Source organism: Leuresthes tenuis, unplaced genomic scaffold, assembly GCF_036924035.1.
Source record: "Leuresthes tenuis unplaced genomic scaffold, fLeuTen1.0.hap1 SCAF_14, whole genome shotgun sequence".
In the NCBI taxonomy this organism is placed as follows: domain Eukaryota; kingdom Metazoa; phylum Chordata; class Actinopteri; order Atheriniformes; family Atherinopsidae; genus Leuresthes; species Leuresthes tenuis.
Window position 1 is genome coordinate 11,056,753 of NW_027325368.1, and position 18,961 is coordinate 11,075,713.

The 18,961-nt window shown below is 39.5% G+C and overlaps 3 protein-coding genes across 3 annotated transcripts in view; 1 reads left to right on the forward strand and 2 right to left on the reverse strand.

The window, feature by feature from the left end:
* The window catches only part of LOC140268344 (protein THEM6-like), a 138,045-nt gene that overhangs the window by 27,697 nt on the left and 91,387 nt on the right, over positions 1-18,961 (reverse strand). The gene's annotated exons all lie outside the window — the stretch shown is intronic.
* Positions 7,103-10,375, forward strand: LOC140268343 (von Willebrand factor C domain-containing protein 2-like). Its single transcript, XM_072363155.1, has 3 exons — positions 7,103-7,634; positions 8,356-8,485; positions 8,763-10,375. The coding sequence occupies exons 1-3, from the start codon at positions 7,281-7,283 to the stop codon at positions 8,951-8,953; spliced, it is 675 nt and encodes a 224-aa protein (XP_072219256.1). The 5' UTR covers positions 7,103-7,280; the 3' UTR covers positions 8,954-10,375.
* The window catches only part of b4galt2 (UDP-Gal:betaGlcNAc beta 1,4- galactosyltransferase, polypeptide 2), a 167,004-nt gene continuing 159,067 nt past the window's right edge, over positions 11,025-18,961 (reverse strand). Inside the window, exon 8 of the mRNA XM_072363148.1 lies at positions 11,025-15,085. Within this exon, the coding sequence (XP_072219249.1) occupies positions 14,935-15,085 (151 nt within the window). The 3' untranslated portion in view covers positions 11,025-14,934. The remainder of the gene's footprint in view (positions 15,086-18,961) is intronic.

Genomic DNA, 18,961 nt, shown 5'->3' on the forward strand with positions numbered 1-18,961 from the left:
ATTTTGAAACCTCTCTTTGAGGCCTACTATCATAATATAAATGGAATTATTTCCAAATATTCAAAATCAAATTTAGATGATTACTTAGTTCTTCATGAGGGAAGTGACACTTTTACTGAGCTACAGTAGATATATTCAAAGACAGTCCCCAGTGACCATCTGTGGTATAGCACTTTAAGGTGCTCCACTTTGGCATAGAGTAACAAATACCATGGCAAACACCTATGCTTTATATAGTCTGTGCCACCAACACACAACAATATACATAAATTCTACAAAGCAGATTGCGTCAGTTGGATCAGTGGCTCAGCTGGGCGCTGGGTATAATAGTATAAATTATAGAAATAAACCTACAAACACCTCAATGGCAGTGGGGATAGCTCAATAGCAGAAGTAGGAACAAAAGATAACATAAAAAAGCAGTGGACAAATTGAGAGACAATAAACGACAAGCCAGGAAGCGGAACAATTCATCTTATGCTATGCTTTTCTTAGAAGACCCACCAAAAGCAGAGAGAGGTGTCACAGGGCAACATTCCTGGCAGCAGAGAGCTGGTTGCCGGGATAAGAACATTACGCAGACTCTCACACTCGCACACAATGTGCATCCTGACATTACTCATGTGGGCAGTGCGACCCCCACAATATTAAGTATGTAGTTTTTATTCTTTATAATAAATTGCGTTTTAACACTCGCATTAAAACTAAAACGCCGAAAAGCCCATCTCTGACCTCAGTTTTTAGTTTTTACTAAGAGTAGTTGTAGAAATAATAATAAAACAAAAACATGCAGGGTTTCAGGAGGTTTTATTACCACTTCTGGAGCTGCTTATAAATGGCATATAAAAGAGATAAAGAGAAGCGGGCCTTATTGTTGTCTTCCAGTGGGCTCTTCACTGACAAACAATTGGATATAAATCAGCCATATGTTACGTCCTCACTTTCAAATAAACGAGTGTTTGTTGCCAATTGGATCAGAATGCAGGTCCTCCTCCTTTAATTATCCTATTGTTCCACAACTTCTAAACCCGACCACAACATCCCGGCAGAGGGCCCAAAATCTCTGAAAACCTTTCTTCCTCCGATTTCCCAGCCTGTTCGTGACTGTGGTGGGAACACAATATAGTACTTTGTGGTGCTCTTTGTTTGGGGTTAAAAGACACAGACAGTGTAAGACCACAGTCTGAACTGATTAGCCCATCTCTTAGCAGCAGGAAAAGTTAAAGAGAAGTGTTGTGCTTGGGTCAGGAAAAAAAGAGAGAGAGAGTAACAAAGTGTGAAGGAGTGAAGAACTCTAAAAGCTGCTTTTTTTTATATACAATGCAGTTGAAAAAATGGCAAACATCTGAGTTTGGAAATCTGTGGTGTAAAACTATGGTCTGTGGAACAGTGTGTAGTATATTTAATGGTATATGGCATTTACCGCTTGGTATAATATTATTGTCTTCATTCACTTCCATTTTGATGTTTTTCTCTTAATTCTATATCAAAATCATGTGACTATAATTAGCATTAAAACTTAAGAAAAACAAACATTGTGTTTTCTCTATCATTCATTAAAAATGTACACTAGAGGAGATTTGGGAGAGTGAGACTGACCTTCCTCGCCTACAGGCTCTCTCTTTGAGCGTCTGCAGTAACATCTTCACCTCAGCTCTCACCAGCTCTTTCACAGCAGGGGGGTCAGCTATTGGGAAGCCCTGCTGACATGTGAATGAGGTCTCTGGCCCGCTGCTGTGCTTTCCACCTTGTTGGCTCCAATGCCACATCTCTGCCTGCAGAATTAATCAGAAGTTATATAAAGATGTGCTTTATTGACTGAAGAGATGTTGTTACCTAAAGCAGAATGGAAAACCTTCTGGCAATTTGTTTCCACAAATTATGTAAACATCCACTCCCTTTATGAGGACATATAAAAAAAAGCATTACAACTGTGTGAGTACAAGCTACTAATTAAAAATAACACATCAATGTTTCTATAAAGACAAGATGTGACTGAACCGCCACAACAAAAAACGGATTGTTAATTTACCTGGTGATGCACTTCTTCATGTAAAGATACAAATGATGCACTGTCTGTCTTTTACATCTGATTCAACAGCTAAAAAAGATCTTTTTTCTAAAAAATGTAAAACGGTAAAAAGGTTTGTTGATAAAAACTCTCCCACTGCCAGTACAAATACTGTGGTTGAATTATCAAGAGACTTCACTGTAATTTATCTCCTATCTTTCTTCCATTTCTGTGAGATGACATATTTTTCTTTCTTTTCCTTGTTGTTGCAAGAAGACTTTGTCTTCAGTGAACTTGCTGTGAACGCTTCTGCATTTAAAATGTGAAATGCAAAACACCAGCACATAGTTACTTAGCGTTCACTCTGCACTGGACACCCAAAGACCGAAGTACCATACAATGCAAAGTGCTGTGAGAAGATGACTTTGACTCGGTCAAAATAAGCTGAAAATGGGCCATCGGACAAACAGCCCTGTGTGCCATGAACCCACAAGGTTTCCAGACTCTGTACTGTGTCCCAGTGTCTGGATATCATTAGCGCCTCCACACCTGTTTCCTGCCAGTCATTTCTACCGTGTTGCAGTCAAGACTTCACTTCAAAGGAATACATCGGACAATACTAAACGCGCCACTTCTGGATCTTGCATGTGAGTGCATGTCGGCTCAAACCCCAGCAGTTCCACTACATCACACATGCACACACAAGCCTTTAAAACTCAAACCTACTCTCTCCATGTGTTTTTGGGTGATGAGGTGTTTATGTAAAAGGATTCATGGCTTACTGACTAATAGGTTTTCCCTGGATTTTTACCCCACCTCTCTGTTGTACGACTGCTGGTCTCATTATGGAGCGAAGTTAAGGGAGCACGTTTGAAATATGTCAGCAATACCACCAGGAACTATAATGTTGGACGATTTCAATTGCATTTAAGAATGCGTTTAACTAAAAGTGTCCATTTTTACTTAGCTTAGAAAGAAAGAGGGGGAATCTAGAGGTGGGCACAACGAGATAAGCCTTGTAGGGAGACATGAAGAGAGTCAAATATTTCTTCAGGTCTGTGTGCCTTAGACAATGAGGACCTTGATAGAGAGAGAAAAGGCTGCATTGAGGAATGGAAGAACTGCCTACTCATCATCGCTTTTCTCTTACAGAGGGATGGAGCTTATTACATGGCTGCAAAAAGAAATAAGAGACAAAAAAGACTGGCAGAGGAGGACAGAAACAAAAGAGAAAGAGGAGGTGATTAGTCCCAACAGTTAAGAGTAATAACTGAAGGAATACCTCCACGAGCCCCTGAGAGTTGAATAAGGCACTCTGTGCTTTGTGATTTTTTTTTCTACCCTGGAAATTTCTCAAAGCTCTCTGCCTAAATCTTTCTTCCCGTCTGGAGGCTTTACAATCAGCCACCACATATTCTGAACTGTACAGAAAAATCAGAGGAATACTGAAACTAAAACACACAAGCACATAGTATGCATATCCACGCATATCCACGCAGCTGCTGGGTCTCTTCCTTTGTCTGAGAGTAAACTGTATCAACCTGACTGGATTCCCGTATTGATGCCTCTCTAAATTGTACTTAAATCCTAGTTTTTGTTGTGAACAGACATCTATTTGACTGTGAATGGAGTATGTTTGAGCCCATCTGCTGACACGTAATTGTCCCATGTGCTTTTTACATGTCAGCTGCAAAAGAACTCATATGTCATCGGCGTCGACAGCACGCGGCCTGGCTCCAGAGCTCAGGCAAACTACGTCCAGGTGGTTTTCTGACTGTACTGCTGGTGCTCTGCAGCAAAACGAGAGCCGATTTACAGATGGAAAGATTTCTGCGCCGAACCAGGAGTGGAGGAAAGAAGTCAGCAGAGAGGAGAAGAAAAGAAGACAGATGGTAGACAGACAGGGTAGTTTTAGAGGGAAGGATGTGGGGTGTTTCTAGTTTTCTTATATGCTACAGAGAATATAGTGGAGTGAAAATATTCATCCCTGTGGTATTTACAGCAGTCTTGATTTTAAGTGCACAAGTATGACCTATCTTATGTAAGTAAGCTCGAGAGGAATGTTCCCTCAGTAAGTTGGCCATATGTATCACCTTTCGCTGGAAGGTCGGCCACAGACAGATTTTCAACAAACCCCTGCTTTGCTCTGAATGTCTTTTAATGCGACTGTCAATTAGAAAAAAAGTAAATCTAGTTTATCATTCGTGAACATTAAGATATTATTGTTAACTTTTAAAACTTTATGCGTCTTTTTTGGTCATCCAAGGCCATCTGAATATCAGTTTTTTTAGATTTAGAACATGTGTGCTAACCTGTGTTTTTAAAAACATTCTCATAGGGGAAATGAATGGGGTGGCATGTTTGAATCCGCTCAAATCTAGTCCACTTCTACTTCTGGCTACTATTTTAAGCTTAGATTTAGATTTTTGAGATCTTGTATTGTTTTTTTTTTATCAACTCTAAGATGAACTTCAATGCTTTTTCTCAGGCAGTTTCTGAGTTTCTAATAAACAAGCTTTATGCACATTGGTGAGGCTAACATTAGAAGACATTTACCTCATTACCGTCACAACTTTCAACTATCAAACGCAATGAAAAAAATCTAATGAAGGCAAATGTGTTTTTACACGTGACTATCAAATCGCTGTAACTATTGAAAATGACAACACAAGCATCAAAGTGACAAGAGCGCTTTTAGCTGCTCCACTGTTAGATCACTTCAACATTTTGGGTTTCATTCAAAAATCTGAAGAAAAAAAAAATGTTCTTGTCTGTGTCCTTCACATATTACACATGCACTACTTCCATGTTTGGACTTACCCGTCAAAATGAGTTGCTATCAATTTATTTCCAAAAAGTACAGGGATGAACAGGAATGTAAAAGCCCTCCGTTAGTTACAGCAAGTAACCAGAGACAGACAGAGTTTACAATGGTCTCAGAAAAATGCTGGATTCTGAAAATGGTAAAACATCAAGATAGCTACATTAGGCCAAAATAGGCTTCGTAGTAGTACTAGATTGCGGTACAGGATACAATCTGCAACATTTTCCATTTCTTTTGATTTTTACCTATGATCTCTGTCCAGAACCTTTTCTCCTCTTTTTTTTCTTTTCAAATGAACCTAAGTCTGGACCTTGAGTCAGCCTTTTTAATGAGCTGTTCACCTCAGCTTAGAGTTTTCTCATTGACCCAGCAAGTCTTTCTCGTATGATCACATGTTGCCAGTGCGTTCCACTCAAGGGAACGTTGGGGCTGAAAGTTTAGCTGACCATCAGCAAGTATTGATGTCTGTCTGGATCACATGTTGACCTCTTTGCAGTACAATGTCACTTTTCACTTTTATTAAGGAAACTGTACTCAGTGAACGTCTCCACAGAGCCAAATGGACTCACTAACGCAGCTATAAACTTGAGTTGTTAAACTGTTAAACCGCTAGGGAATGCTTGGCCGAGCAATTCTTTTTATTCACCCTGTCCAAAAGGAAATTCTTGTCGATTTTGTGGTGGCATTCTTGTGAAAACCTACCAAAAATAGACTCTGTATCGGATTTCCTTGCAGGAATAAAACTGTAAGAGCACACAACAGTGAAATCATTCCTCTTCCTCAGAGTTTAAAGAGTAAGGCTCCAACTTGAAAGCCAGGTGTGTGACGGCGCTATGACAAAAGTCACAAAACAGTGGAGTCTCACCTCCGTGTACGCTTCCGTGTACATGTCCACCAGATGATGGCCCAGTGCCGAACGGATCTTCAGTAGCTCTGACTCAGAAACATGTTCGGCAATCAGGCTCCACAAGGACTGGCCAGGACACCAGAACTGGTTTCTGTCAGGTGAATGCATGAGAAGGGCAATCTAGGCACAACGTGAGGAAGATTAATCACACAAACATGGCATCCAGAAAGTGGGAGACAGTAAGCAGTAGCAGTATGATAGCCCACCAATATAACTGTGCATTGTTTTATGTACAATCCTCAGGATCTTCTTTTGGATACTTTGATACTTGAAATTTCTACCTGATTATATGACAGGTGAATGCATATTTATCTGTCAATGCCACAGAGTCACAAATGTGCACAATGCAATCAGATCAAAACAGAAACAGACAGACTCAGGAGTGGAAAACGTCATCTCTGATATAACTGAAATGCTGATATTCTAAAGATTAAACTGTGGAGTGTGATCCAGCTAATATTAATTTAAAATCATTATCTATCCCATTAGTTAGTTTCACACTCTGGGGTATCCCTCAAAATTGACTGAAATGCTTGACTACACCGACGCCAAAACCATTTGTTGTAGCTCTCACTAACAACTCCACCCTGCTCACAGGATAAGAAAAGGAATCCAAGTAGCCTGAAAAAAATGCTGTGTTCGTTGTAATTAACCGTCTTAATTTAGCTTGTCTAACACTATATCTATTTACATCAAAAGCAAGTCGACAAACGGGCAAACTAAATATTGACTGAAAGTTGAAAATGGCACACAAAGGGGAAGAACGAGCACGGCTGCAGCTATTTGACTGCCTATGGAATGTCGACCCAATGTTTGACAAAAGCAAGATGTTCATAAAGCAAACTCCAAATCCGTAAAACAGCACCTCTGCGAAACACCGAAGGAGTTTATAAAAATGCCTTCAGTTTGTTGCTGCATTTCATCTAACGCTCACCTTCTCCCGTTACTTGTATCTAGTCAGGTTTTGGTATCTAAGGGAAACATTCCAGTTGCTAAGGAGGGGCATCGCGAGACTTATAGGAAACTTCGATGTCAATCTTTGCTTTTTGGTTATTGGTTCACGTTTGTGTTAATTAAAGTTAAGCCTAAATAAATAAAACGTCAAGCAACGATCGCAGTTTTGTAAAAGCAAGTCGACCATATCTTGACCATATCTATATATATTTTTTGTCTTTATGTTTTGTTTTAAAGAGAATCCACCGAAAAACACACCTGCGCTGTGATAAAAGTGTAGTATTGTGGTTATTGAAGAAGGGGAGGGACTGATGACTTCTGAAACTGGTGTATGAACTTTCAGGAAAACACTGATTAACTGTCCCTCTTTTTGCCCCCACACTCCGGTTCTTCCGGGCAGCCCCTCAGACCGCTGGGAAGCAGCACAGAGGGAACGCCAAGGATTTTGGTTTTAGAAATTATGTGAACCAACATTTTATTTTTTCACTTTTTGTAAAATTTGACAACCAAACCCCAGTTGGACTGCAGTTAACGATTCTCTTCACCGACTTCCCAGATAACTTTTCATTTTAGGCAAAGTGATAATGATGGTTTTCAGTGAGCGTCTCTCCTTGCAGCGCAGGGTACGCACGGCGGTTTTTGCACTTCTCCTCTGCACACAGGTCGGTTTTGGCTTCTCGATCGCAGGGCAGCAAGAGAGCACCTGCGAGGCCAACGGCAGCATATATTACGTCGGGGAATGGTATTTCCTGGACTCAGATCACTGCACCCAGTGTGAGTGCACAGATGAGGGCGCCGCCTGTGCCCGCACCGAGTGCACGTCTCTCCCGGCTGCGTGCATCCATGTTAGCCATTACCCCACTGACTGCTGCCCCCGGTGCGAGAAGATCGGCTGTGAATACCGGGGGGTGGTGTATGAGCTGGGGCAGAATTTCCAGGTAACCTACCGTATGATGCATGCATGGGGGCTGCATGCCCCATAATATTTTCCCAGTGTTTCTCGGAAAAGTTAGAAAATAGAGCGTTATCTCCCAAGTTTCCATGACCTTATTTTCTAGAAATGTTTTAAATGCCACTTTGGAGCTCACATTCACATTTGTATAAACTGCTAAAAGTGCAAAGTAATGGTATCTGTATAACCTATAAAACCCCATAGAGACAAAACCAAGATAGAATGGACAATGTCAAGCTAAACTTTGTATAATTGGCACTTGACGATACTGTTAATAACTAATACATGCATCACACATGTATCATACAAGTTGAACTTCCACTCATCACTTTTGATTATGTAAACATTGAGTCAGTTGGTCTGTTAAATGCAGTTTTCACCCAATTTAGCAGCTACTGTCATTGGAAATGTAAAAACAAATTAAAAAAAAAAAAGTTGAACCACCTGATGGTATGTTGGTATCTTGTGTCGAGAAACTCATAAATTGGATTAAACTGTAAAGAAAATAGATAGATGGATGGATGAGTAGACAAGAGAAAGTTGGTGGTAAATGGCGCCCCCTTTTCAGAGGGCACAGGAGGGATGAATGTGCACTGGTGGTTTCTCTTACTTCCATTTTCCTCTTTCTGTCAATGATTAACTCCCAATTTGCATCATGAATATATTATAAATTGAGCCACTGCTGAGTCCCACATTGTGTTTTCCAGCCGTCAGAGTGTGAGCAGTGCACTTGTGACAGCGATGGCATCGCCCGCTGTCTAGTGGCAGATTGTGCCCCTCCACCATGTGTCAACCCTGTCTACCACCCTGGGAAATGCTGCCCTGAATGCAAGGATGGTATGTTGAAGAAAATAGTTTGGAATAGAATTGAAAGTTTGTGAGAAAAGCACACAGAAGACTTCTCAGAGGTGCAACATGAGATTTATCTTAAGCACTGTGAAACAGAGTTTATTTAACTGATTTTATATGGTTGGCTTTATATAGTTTATATCCAGATTAATTTCATCCATTACATTCTGTGATAGGTTTTTGTTCAATGCAGTCCACTTCACTGCTCTTTAATAGTAAAGTTAAACTGCAGTGATGCTGCCCTCTGTTATTAATCTCCTTCCAGGTCCCAACTGCTATGTTGATGCATCCCGCAGTCAAGTTATTCCCGCAGGAGATTCCATCTGGGTCGACTCCTGCACCAAGTGTCGTTGTCACGACGGCCAGGACGCCGGCTACTGGGAGGGAAACCGCCTTGCCTCCTGTTCCCGCCTCAAAAACTGTACACCTGAGCAACCGTCTGCCCAGCGAAACTGATTCTCTCTGATCACGGAGGAGAGCCATTAATTATCTTCAAATACACACTCAGTGATGGCTGATGAGCAGCATACTGTACCCTCCTGTACTGTACAATTTAAAATGACACACAGACCAACTTATGGAGGATCTGCAAAGTGAAAAACAGCAGCTGTTTGGGACTGATGACCTGTTATTTAACAAAGATTGGAACAAACACATATGACTTCATCTCACAAGTTGAGCCCATATAAAACTAAAATTAGTTCAGTAAAACTTAAACAGGTTTAAAAAAATATAGTCTATAGTGTTTTAAAGGCAAGATGTTTGCTTTACCAGGACCTCAATAACTTATTCTTAAATACAATGCTTTTGCATGATAATACATGATTAAAAAAAATCTAGCAATAGTGAGACCAAGTAAATTTGACGCTAGAAAAATACATTACTTGAGATGCTTTATTTAATCTCTTTTTAGATAGGGATAGTAGTGGGCTTTCATAGACCTTTGTTACCCAGGAGGTACTGCATGAATTTAAGCAACATAATAAAGCCAGTGAGATTACTAAATGATGAGAGGTTATAATTGACCTGTCACAGGGTGACGGAGCGTTAAAATGTACAGCTGTGATGCAGTTTAGACTAGGAAATGCCTGAGCAGAGCAGTAAACAGTTCTATTTGTTCTATAATTCTTGTAGTTGAATTTCTATGGTGATTAAAACATAATGTATGACAGCATGGTCTTACATGAGTGTTCAGTAGTTGTAGACATGGGCAATATTTAAACACAAAGTTTAATTTAATGTGTTATTTGTGCTTGCTCGCTGTAGAGCAGGAAAAACTATCAAAAGCTCACTGCTGTGTTGATATTTCACTATTGAGAATGTGTTGCCTTTCATGGAACCAGCCTCCCCTGTTATTTCAACTTAACGTGTACTGCCGTCAGTGATAGTGACTATGATGAAATGTGGCATGTCGTATATACTGTAAGTTTATATTCAGCAAGTCTTCCTTCAGTTATGAGTCATAAGCGTAATCACAGGGGACCTTATAAATGAAAAATCAAAAACAATCTTTTTCTAAAGCTTCTTTATAACAGAATTTTTGGAAGTAAGGCTGCTGCAGGATATAGCCGACATAAGATAAAGTCTTATTTTTTCCTGAAAAAATGTTCTATGTGTGGTCTGAGATTAAGCTTAGCCATTTTAACACCTTTTCAGCTGCGTTTGAAACTGTTTAGACAGCATGGAAAATTTGTTTTCTTACCTAGTGTTTGGTAAAGATGAAATCAACTCACATGTCTAAATACATTGCTAGAAATAAATTGATAACCACTACCTTAGAAGTGATTCCTGCAAGAAAATGTTCTTGCACATTACTTCTGAAGTTAGGGAGTAACCAATTAAATCATATATATTATGACATGTTTCAGCCAGTTTCAATGGAGTTTGCAGGTGCCTTTAGTTATCTTTGGACAGGGCAACCATTTATGGTCCCCACTTTTTATGCTAAGCTAACAGGGTCTAGCTTAACCGATGTGGGTCACACCCCATATTATAACGTCAACATTACTAAATTGAGATGCTTCTGCTCGTTGTGCTGGTAATCAACACCAACTCATAAAGATAATAATGATAAATAAACCATGTAAAACATTAAAACACCTTTTAATACCTATTCAGTGTGTCAGGTTTTGTCTAGAGTTGTGTCATTTTATCATTCAGTGGCCAATTTAGGCTGATGTCTGATTCAGAGATTTTCCACTGACTATTTGGAACCTGACTTGCATAAAAGCATAAGCGACAAGCAATAATAGAGAGATAGCTCTGTCACTGTACCAATAAGAATATGTTTACATAGATGAAAAAAGAAAAGAAAGGCTGGAGAAACTAGAACAAAGTCTGGGACCACATTGTTACAAGTTTATGAGCGTTGTCATGGCAACAGGAGGCAGGAGACAGAGTTACATTTAAAAAAAAAAAAAGAATTAACTTGGCCTATAGGTGAAAACAAAATTCTTATTATCTGAGTTTAACTGACGGATTCTTCAGCAACCTGAGAAAAAACAATCACAGTAAACCCACAATGATACAATCTTTAACATCAGATTTATTGATTGTATAGAAAAAGTAGGTTTGATATGACATAATGCATTCTATATAAGATATAACATTTTCAACATTCAATGTACAAAAAAGAAAAAAAAAACATAGCTATAGGTACAGTTAAGTTTAAAAATACATACAGGCCTGAAGATCCTGTCTGCTATCAGTAGCAGATGAGCAAAAATTGTATTTGAAGACGTGTTTCAAATACTTTAACCTCCAGAGGTGTGCTTGACAGCTGGAACAGCTTCAAAAATCCCGTGAGAAACATCAAGCACTCCCCATGGCTGTCTGATTCTCAAGTGGAGGCTACAATATCAAATACATTTTTTGCTTAATGTGTCTGATGCTGATCTTCTTGAAGCCATGTCACTGTTTATACATACTGGGGCCTTTCCTCTCCAGCGATAACTTTCACTCCAGCAAATGTCTTTCAGCTCAAAACTGATCGTATAAAAGGTTTCCTGTAATGCAAAGAGTAGCCTTGTTAAGTTGGAATTGATCTTAGTTTAAAGAGGCACACCATCGATTTTATAGCTGATTTTGCTTGTGAATGTGAGTGCTGTTCGTGTGCAGCAGATTATTCGGGGGGGGGGACTGTGGTTTCCATGTAACCCATCTGCTGGTCCGTTACCATGGAGAGGAAATCAGACGGAAAGACCAATCAGCGCAGCAGCCAAACCAAAATGATTTGATAGTTGGTCAAATCACCCATGTGAAATCATTTAAGCAGCAGGTGCTCAAATTGGCTTTCTCAATAGTATCATCAGTATCATCTGTAGCTTCTGCCTGACGTTGGTGGCGTGTGCAACAACATTTTAAGCCCAGCACTTAAACAGTCATGCACAACTGATCTGGCAATGGGAATTACAGTATCCTTCTCGAAAGACATGTCAGTATACCTACAGTTATACATGTGATGTTTCATCAAAGACTTGCAGTCAACCACATTTGCACCTGCAAAAAAATGTTCAATCTCAATCTTTCTTAGTTTATGAAAGCGAAACATAAAATTGCTGGAATGCCCCTTTAATACTAAGAGAATTGTAAAAGTCAATGTAATTGCAGTACTGTTTTCTATTATACTGTAAGCTTTCTCAACAATAGGTTAAATAAAATATTCCATAAAGGTGTTATCACCTCAGTTCTCCAACAATGACTCCAAAGCATGCAGTAGAGGTGAGTAAGTCTGTAGTATTGAACAGCTGTTTGAAGAAGGACCTAAATTGACTTCACCATGTACAGTGTAAAGGACAAAAAAGCACCAGGAGAGCACTGCCAAAATGGAATGAAAACGCAGATAAGAGAGGGCAAAAAGGAAAATGAGAAGTGCAGAGAGGATGAAAAAAGGAAGGAGACAGAAGGATTCACAAAAGGGGATGTGTGCTGAGCAGAAGAGATTAGAGAAAATTAAGATACAGAGACTCAAACACACAAAAGAGCCCCTGTCAATATCTATTGAAAAACGGAGCACTCTTGTGAGGCACAGCTGTGCCTAAAGTGGGTCCACCACAAAGCACAATAGTGAGCCATTGACACATACAGCTTGAACTGGCGCAGTAAGAAAGACAAGGCAATGAAAAGGAAGATAAAAAAGGAAGAAAAAAAAAAGGTGGAGGGTGTAAATATCTTGGGAGTGTGTACTAAGGAGAAGAGCGATCATACCCTCCAACAGGCTAGAGGCAAAAAGCCAAAAAGATGGGAATGTTTTTGCCTTGAGGTTGACCAACGAAGAGAAATGATTTTCTCCCAAATAAAGGCCCCAATTTGTCTGTGTGATTGAAAAATTCAAATAGTTGCAAGATTTCACGCCTAACCTCTTTTCTCTGAAGAGTTTTAATGATGCGTGAAACCAACGTGCAGGTTTCAGTCTTTTCCCCCTCTTAAAACACACATTTTCTTCAAAAATTACCTTTGAATTAGCACAGATCACGTCTCAAGGCATCAGAGTTTGGTTGTTCAGGTGTCAGCAGTAACAACGCAACAGAGGAGGTGAGGAAAAAAAAAGAAAGGAAGAAGAGCAATGTCTTAAAGACAAAACTGCAAAGGCTTTCATATGGAAGAACTCTTTAACTGATATTTTGTCTTTTTCGCAGAGGGATCTTCATATAAGTCAAAAATCCAAAAATCTTTTACAAGAAGATTCTTACGTATTGACTGATTAATTTTGCCCATAATGAGATCTATACGTGCAGTTATATAGATTACAATGTTGTGATGACAGCTAATGATGATAAAATCTGAAACAGCAAAAGAGACATCAGTCAAATTGCTCAACTGCTAACGTCTCACTGCTACCTTAAGACTTCCATCCGCAGAAGAGCATTACAGTGTAATTTACACTCTCAGGATATGATCTTTTTCTTCCTGAAATAGTGAAAGGAAAAGACAGTGGAGAGAAAATGTGGCATATTAACAATATCAGTAGTTTGATGAATTGCGATATTTAAAAGAAAAGACCTCTTGATTAGATTGTAGGCCGAACAAAAAAAGAACATTAGAATGACTACTTTTCACTTCATATGTGTTAAAGTTTGTAAGAGCTAGCTTTTACATACACAATGTTTTTTGACTGCAAAACGTAGCCTGACAGCTCAGTTTGTGGTCAATGTCCAATGTTCAACACACCTTAAGCTACCCTGTAACTTTGAAGAATATATTACTAAAATAAATAGCTTTATTTCTTCAGCTAAATGGAAAAAACGAAAAAAAAAAGAAAAAATCTCAGAAACAGAATTTCTTTACGAGTGTTTCAAATCATAACTGAGCTGTCGCTATGGATCAGGCCTGCTGTTTTTAGTTCTCTGGTTTAATTTCAAATGCCTTCTCACGGTACTTCCACCACACTGCATACAGAAGAAAAACCTTTCATTTTGTTGCAAAACTTCCAATAAGTCAGCTTCCATTTTCAAAGTTTTAGTTCCTATGTATAAAAAGAGGAGAACAAAAAGTGAGTTCTTAGGTGTTTGTCGTCGCTGACGATCTATCAGCGTGCTCGTCAGTCTTCTGCTGTAGATGCAGGCACAATACACATTCATTGATTGATTGCACAGGGTTTGAGTAATGATATCCAGACAGGTGATTCCCAGACGTAAATGTCAACATAAAACCATCTGTTAGCTTCATATGTCACCGAAAGCTGTCGTCTCTGATATGCAAACCATTCGATACTATTCCATAGATCATCACTGCATGTTTTGTTATTGTTACAGTTTGCGTCCAGTGGCCATCCAATGATGTCACTGTAAGCGCTCAGAAGGTTCATGCTTTAATGGCCTTTGCAAGGTTGTTATCTAATCATTTGACTCTTAATCTTCCATCTGGCAGCTGGCAGCATCGTCATAAACCGCCCATTTGTTTTCCACAACTTCAGTCTGAAGTGTCAAAGAATCCTTCTCTCTGCTCTGCAGTATTTCCAGAAAAGTGTTTAATTATATCAATGGATCATCTTTTCCCGCAACAATAGTTTGGGTAAATATGCCGCTGGATGGCCTCCAGTTTACAGAGGATGGTTAAACAACAACTCCGAGCTAGATGCCAACCTTCTGTCAGCAGCAGATATTCCAACTTTTGGTCCACAAGTTTCTCATTTTGAAGTGTACTGACTGGTACTGCGGGACAGGTGTGACACCTGCCACTGGCTACTTGAAAAGGCTGTAAGTGGAAAGAGTCTGAGTCCTAAAAGAGAGAAATATCAAGCTGAAATCTCAAAAGACCAAACAGAGGGGAAAAGAGGGAGAAAGAGACACTGCGATGTGCTTGTGATGAGTTGTATCGGCTCTTCAATCACAAGTCCTTCCAAATGTTTGGGATGCACTTTCGTTATTTCCTTGCTTCTCCGAACCAGTCAACATGTATCACCCGCCTCAACTCCACCTTTCTCTCTTTTATTCTCCCTAGCCTTTGAAGGGCCGAGGCGGTGGCTTGCCGATCTCCACAGAGATGTTTGTGTACAGGGGATACTTCTTCACCTCAAGCAGTCTATAGGTCAGGGTGCTGATGCCATCCCTCTTCATCGTGTTCTTTGTGTTCTGTATTTTGTTGAATCTTAAAAGTGAAAGGTTGAGGACAGAAGGGGTGAGGGGGTTGGGGGGAAGACAGGGAAGAAAATTAGATACATTTCAGTGCTTTAGAAGGTAGATAATTACAGCTCTGCACTGTGGATGAGGAATTATACTCGTAAAAATGTAAGAATAAGAGCGTTTAAATACAAGAAGAATTGGGCTGACTGCAGTCATGTGTCTCAACTGTGTCCTGGAGTCAGCTCACTTTTTTTAAACCAGATCTGGTCCAGTAATGGTTGCCACATTTGGTTTTGGGGATGTGGATTTTGTGCAGTTTGAGATGAGAGTTGGAATATTCAGGGACACGTCGACAGATGGACAAGAGATATGATTTAAAAAAGTGAGCAAAACTTTATGAGACAAATTCATTTAGATCTACTGAGACCAGCTGAAAAAGTGCACACCTGCTTTGTCTAGAGTTCATGCATTTAAACATAAATATATATTTATACATATTTTAAGTGAAGCAATGAATACCAGTAAAATACAAACGATGAAATGCATTTTGGAAGCAGTGAGAGTGAAAGAAAACTTTGAAAAATAAGAAAAGCTTTGCTCTGCAATTGTACCCAAAACTCTTAAACAAATCGGTGTAGAAATCCACAGCACTGATAGAAGCTTCTTGAATGCAAAGAGGAGAAACCATCTTGACCAACAGGTGGTGCTGTGGCATTGCACCTGAAAAGCAATAGGCAGCATTATCTATAATATCTGCTTGACTTTCTCCACCCTGTGCTGAAATATCCTTCGAAATTGGCTGGGATACAGCAGTTACATCAGAATCTGCTCTGATTTTAGTATTAAAACTGGAAAATAATTCACAGAGTGTGTCAGACATTTACACACAGCTACACAGCTGTGCCGCTGAGCTTCTGTTTAGTGTGTGATGCAACCTTTGGCATTAAAAGAGGATTCGCACACAAACCCTCATGACACCCTCGTAGTAGTAACAGTTTTTGCTGCCAGTCAGAATGGAAATGAGGCCACACTATAAGTGTCTAACAACATGTTTACAACACTCTGGTCTTAATATGGCTTTTTGTTTTTGGTCTATGAGTATAAAGAACTGATGTGTGTGAACAACCGGCAGTGGCACATTCACCATTTGAAAGACAGCAGTGACTGACTGCAACAAAAGACGTCTTCTTAATGATATGCTTGGACGTACAAGTGGAGTTGACACTCGATTCCGACACGGACCGGTGAGTCCACAGATTTCTGTCAGAGCTGACTTGTGAAGACCTCTCCCTCTTTCTAAATCACTTTCCCCTTCTGTCTCTCTCAAATCAAATCAAGAGAAGCTTTACTGGCATGAATGGAGTCTGGAAAAATGTTGTCAAGCGTCTTTCCGTTGAACAATACAACACAATACCATCCAAATAGAATTATGTTTTGTGTTATTGCTACAAAGGAATGGCACTTCTATCCAAAAGGGGAGAGGGTGGGGGGGTTCATTTAAAAGAGAGAGTTCAAGGAAAGGAAGGGTGAGAATAAATAAAGTAGTGTGCTTCAAGTGAAATGAGGACTGGCTGACAGGAAAGAGAAATGAGGGATAAATAGGCAGAGAGATAAATATATATGAGAGTGACAGATGGAGGAAGAAATACTGATATTAAAAATGAAGCAAATGGAGAGGAAAAAAGAAAAATATTCAGATGAATCTGTCAAGAACTGGGGATTAAGCCCAATAAATTAATCCCTACATACATATAGAGAATATCAGATTCATGTAGACACACACATGCACACACACGCTGAATGTATAATTCCAAGGCTGATATCTTTCACTTTAGAGCGTTAGAGGGCGAGACAAAGACGGTCCTTGCATATTCATTAGCCTGATTTCCAGAAATCCTAACTGGGCTAAGTAAAGCTCTACTTTAATGGTGCCGAACGTCTCAAAGGAAAACATTTCTGGTTTAAGATCTCAACAATAAGCAGAGATGCCAGCTTTTTTTCTACATGTCATCTTTTGAGTTTGTTCCCTTGACCTTGTGGCAGAAAGTAAGCCTTAAAAGACTAGCGTGACAATAACTTGTTTGATTTGTTTCCTTGTTGAGAGCAGCCATAGACTGAATGTTGCCTCTGAATCTGGAAAGTGAAGCCGGTGCGTGTCTAAATATGTATTATTTGTAATGGCCAGCAGAGGGAGTCAGATTGCATAAAAGTCCATAAGAAAATGACAACAAATTATCCTGTTTATTACTTCAGTAAATGTTCTTCTGACAAGCTACCCACTACTAGTGGGACTATATGGTACATGTAGGCTTACAGTCAGATCCTCTCAAGATTCACGTCAAAATATTGCAATTTGTGGAAAAACAAACAAACAAACAAAATAAAACAGGCCAACATGCAAAACTCAATGTGGCAAAATGGTAAAGCACAATGGGTCATGTTATGGAGGCTGTGTGCACTTCTATTATATGCCCACTGATGCCTTGAATAAGGTTTTAAACTTGTAATTAAGACATGGGAAGTCATACACATGATATGTGAACTTTCGTGAAAATGTTTATTCAGGTTGTAAATAGAAAAGAGGGTTTTTCATTTTGACTGATGTCAAGAACATGAGAAACATGATCTTATCTGAAGGTACCATAAAAGTACTCATTCAATTCACATTAGTCTAACATAAAACTGGGTCATTTAAGCTGTTTACAGTTTCTCTACTCGCTAAACTATCTGATCCTAGCAGCTTTGCAGCTAGTCTACAGGGGAAGAGTTCTCTTTTTAAGATGCTGAGTAATTGCGTCTAACATTCCTTCTAAGGTTTGCTAATAACATGTTATACATAGAGTCACCTTCATACTAAATTTAAGATTTCATTGGCCAGCTTCACGCACGTAAACCAAAATGAACACACACAGAGGCACACTCGGTATCTGCAGTGTCCCAAGATGATAACATATGAATGGAATATTGAACAATGCTACTGAGCAACTCATTCAATTGCAATGCAAGAGGTGCTGCTTGCCAGGCAAAATCTGTGTGCCTGTGTGTGCTAACAGATACTTGATGCTAGTGATGAATGTGCCTCTTTCTTACCATCACTAGCCCAATATCTCATTGCTATGCCCAAGCAGCATCTGTGAAAATACGGAGAGAATGGCCTCCTGTGTGACAGAGTGTGCACGTTGGGGTGAATGTGCATGCATAAAGATGTGTGTAAGATAGCAAACACTCATCAGGCAGTCAGCACAACACTCCTCTTGGTAAAAGCAGGACATTAGCAGGCACTCCCGGATAAACTGTCCCAAAAGGCTCAATCATTAATCTGAACCTAAACAGAAAAGAAACCCTGCACCTTAAGACAAAAATCAATTTGATCTGTTTGATTTGAATATCTGACCTTTTTCACTGCAGACGTGCTGACTTTTTGCAACTGGAAAGGCTCAGGTGGTATAATTAACTTTAACAATGGCTCCTGGTGGGGATGAACAGGCATGCATGGCAGCGTGACATCCTCCATCACTTTTTTTATATAGACGAATGAAGGTTGTTGCTTAAAGAGCTTCACTAACATTTATTTGATCTGATACATTTGATGTTGGTGATGTAAGGTGGACAAGTCGCAGCAAGGTGCTTTATACATTAAAGCGTAAATAGATCCTCGTTTAAAAGAAAGTTATGACAGTGTTTTTTTTTTATCATCAAATTAATAATTTATGATCATTAATTAAAGTCGTTCAAAGTTGCAGGGAATGTCAAAGTCACACTCCCAGCTCACTGAAGAAGTAACCAGGCTCCTCACCTTAATCTCTATGCAATTTCAACTTCAAATCACACTGCATTCTCTGCACGTTGGAGGTGATAAGCAGAAACCCTTGCATTTGCTCTTTGCTCAACCATTAACAGC

Bases quoted from the DNA above. Each gene is read 5' to 3' on its own strand.
- LOC140268343 (XM_072363155.1), top strand. From the start codon at position 7,281: ATGATGGTTTTCAGTGAGCGTCTCTCCTTGCAGCGCAGGGTACGCACG. The intron at 7,635-8,355 runs GTAACCTACCGT...TGTGTTTTCCAG, and splicing joins AGCTGGGGCAGAATTTCCAG to CCGTCAGAGTGTGAGCAGTG. The intron at 8,486-8,762 runs GTATGTTGAAGA...ATCTCCTTCCAG, and splicing joins CTGCCCTGAATGCAAGGATG to GTCCCAACTGCTATGTTGAT.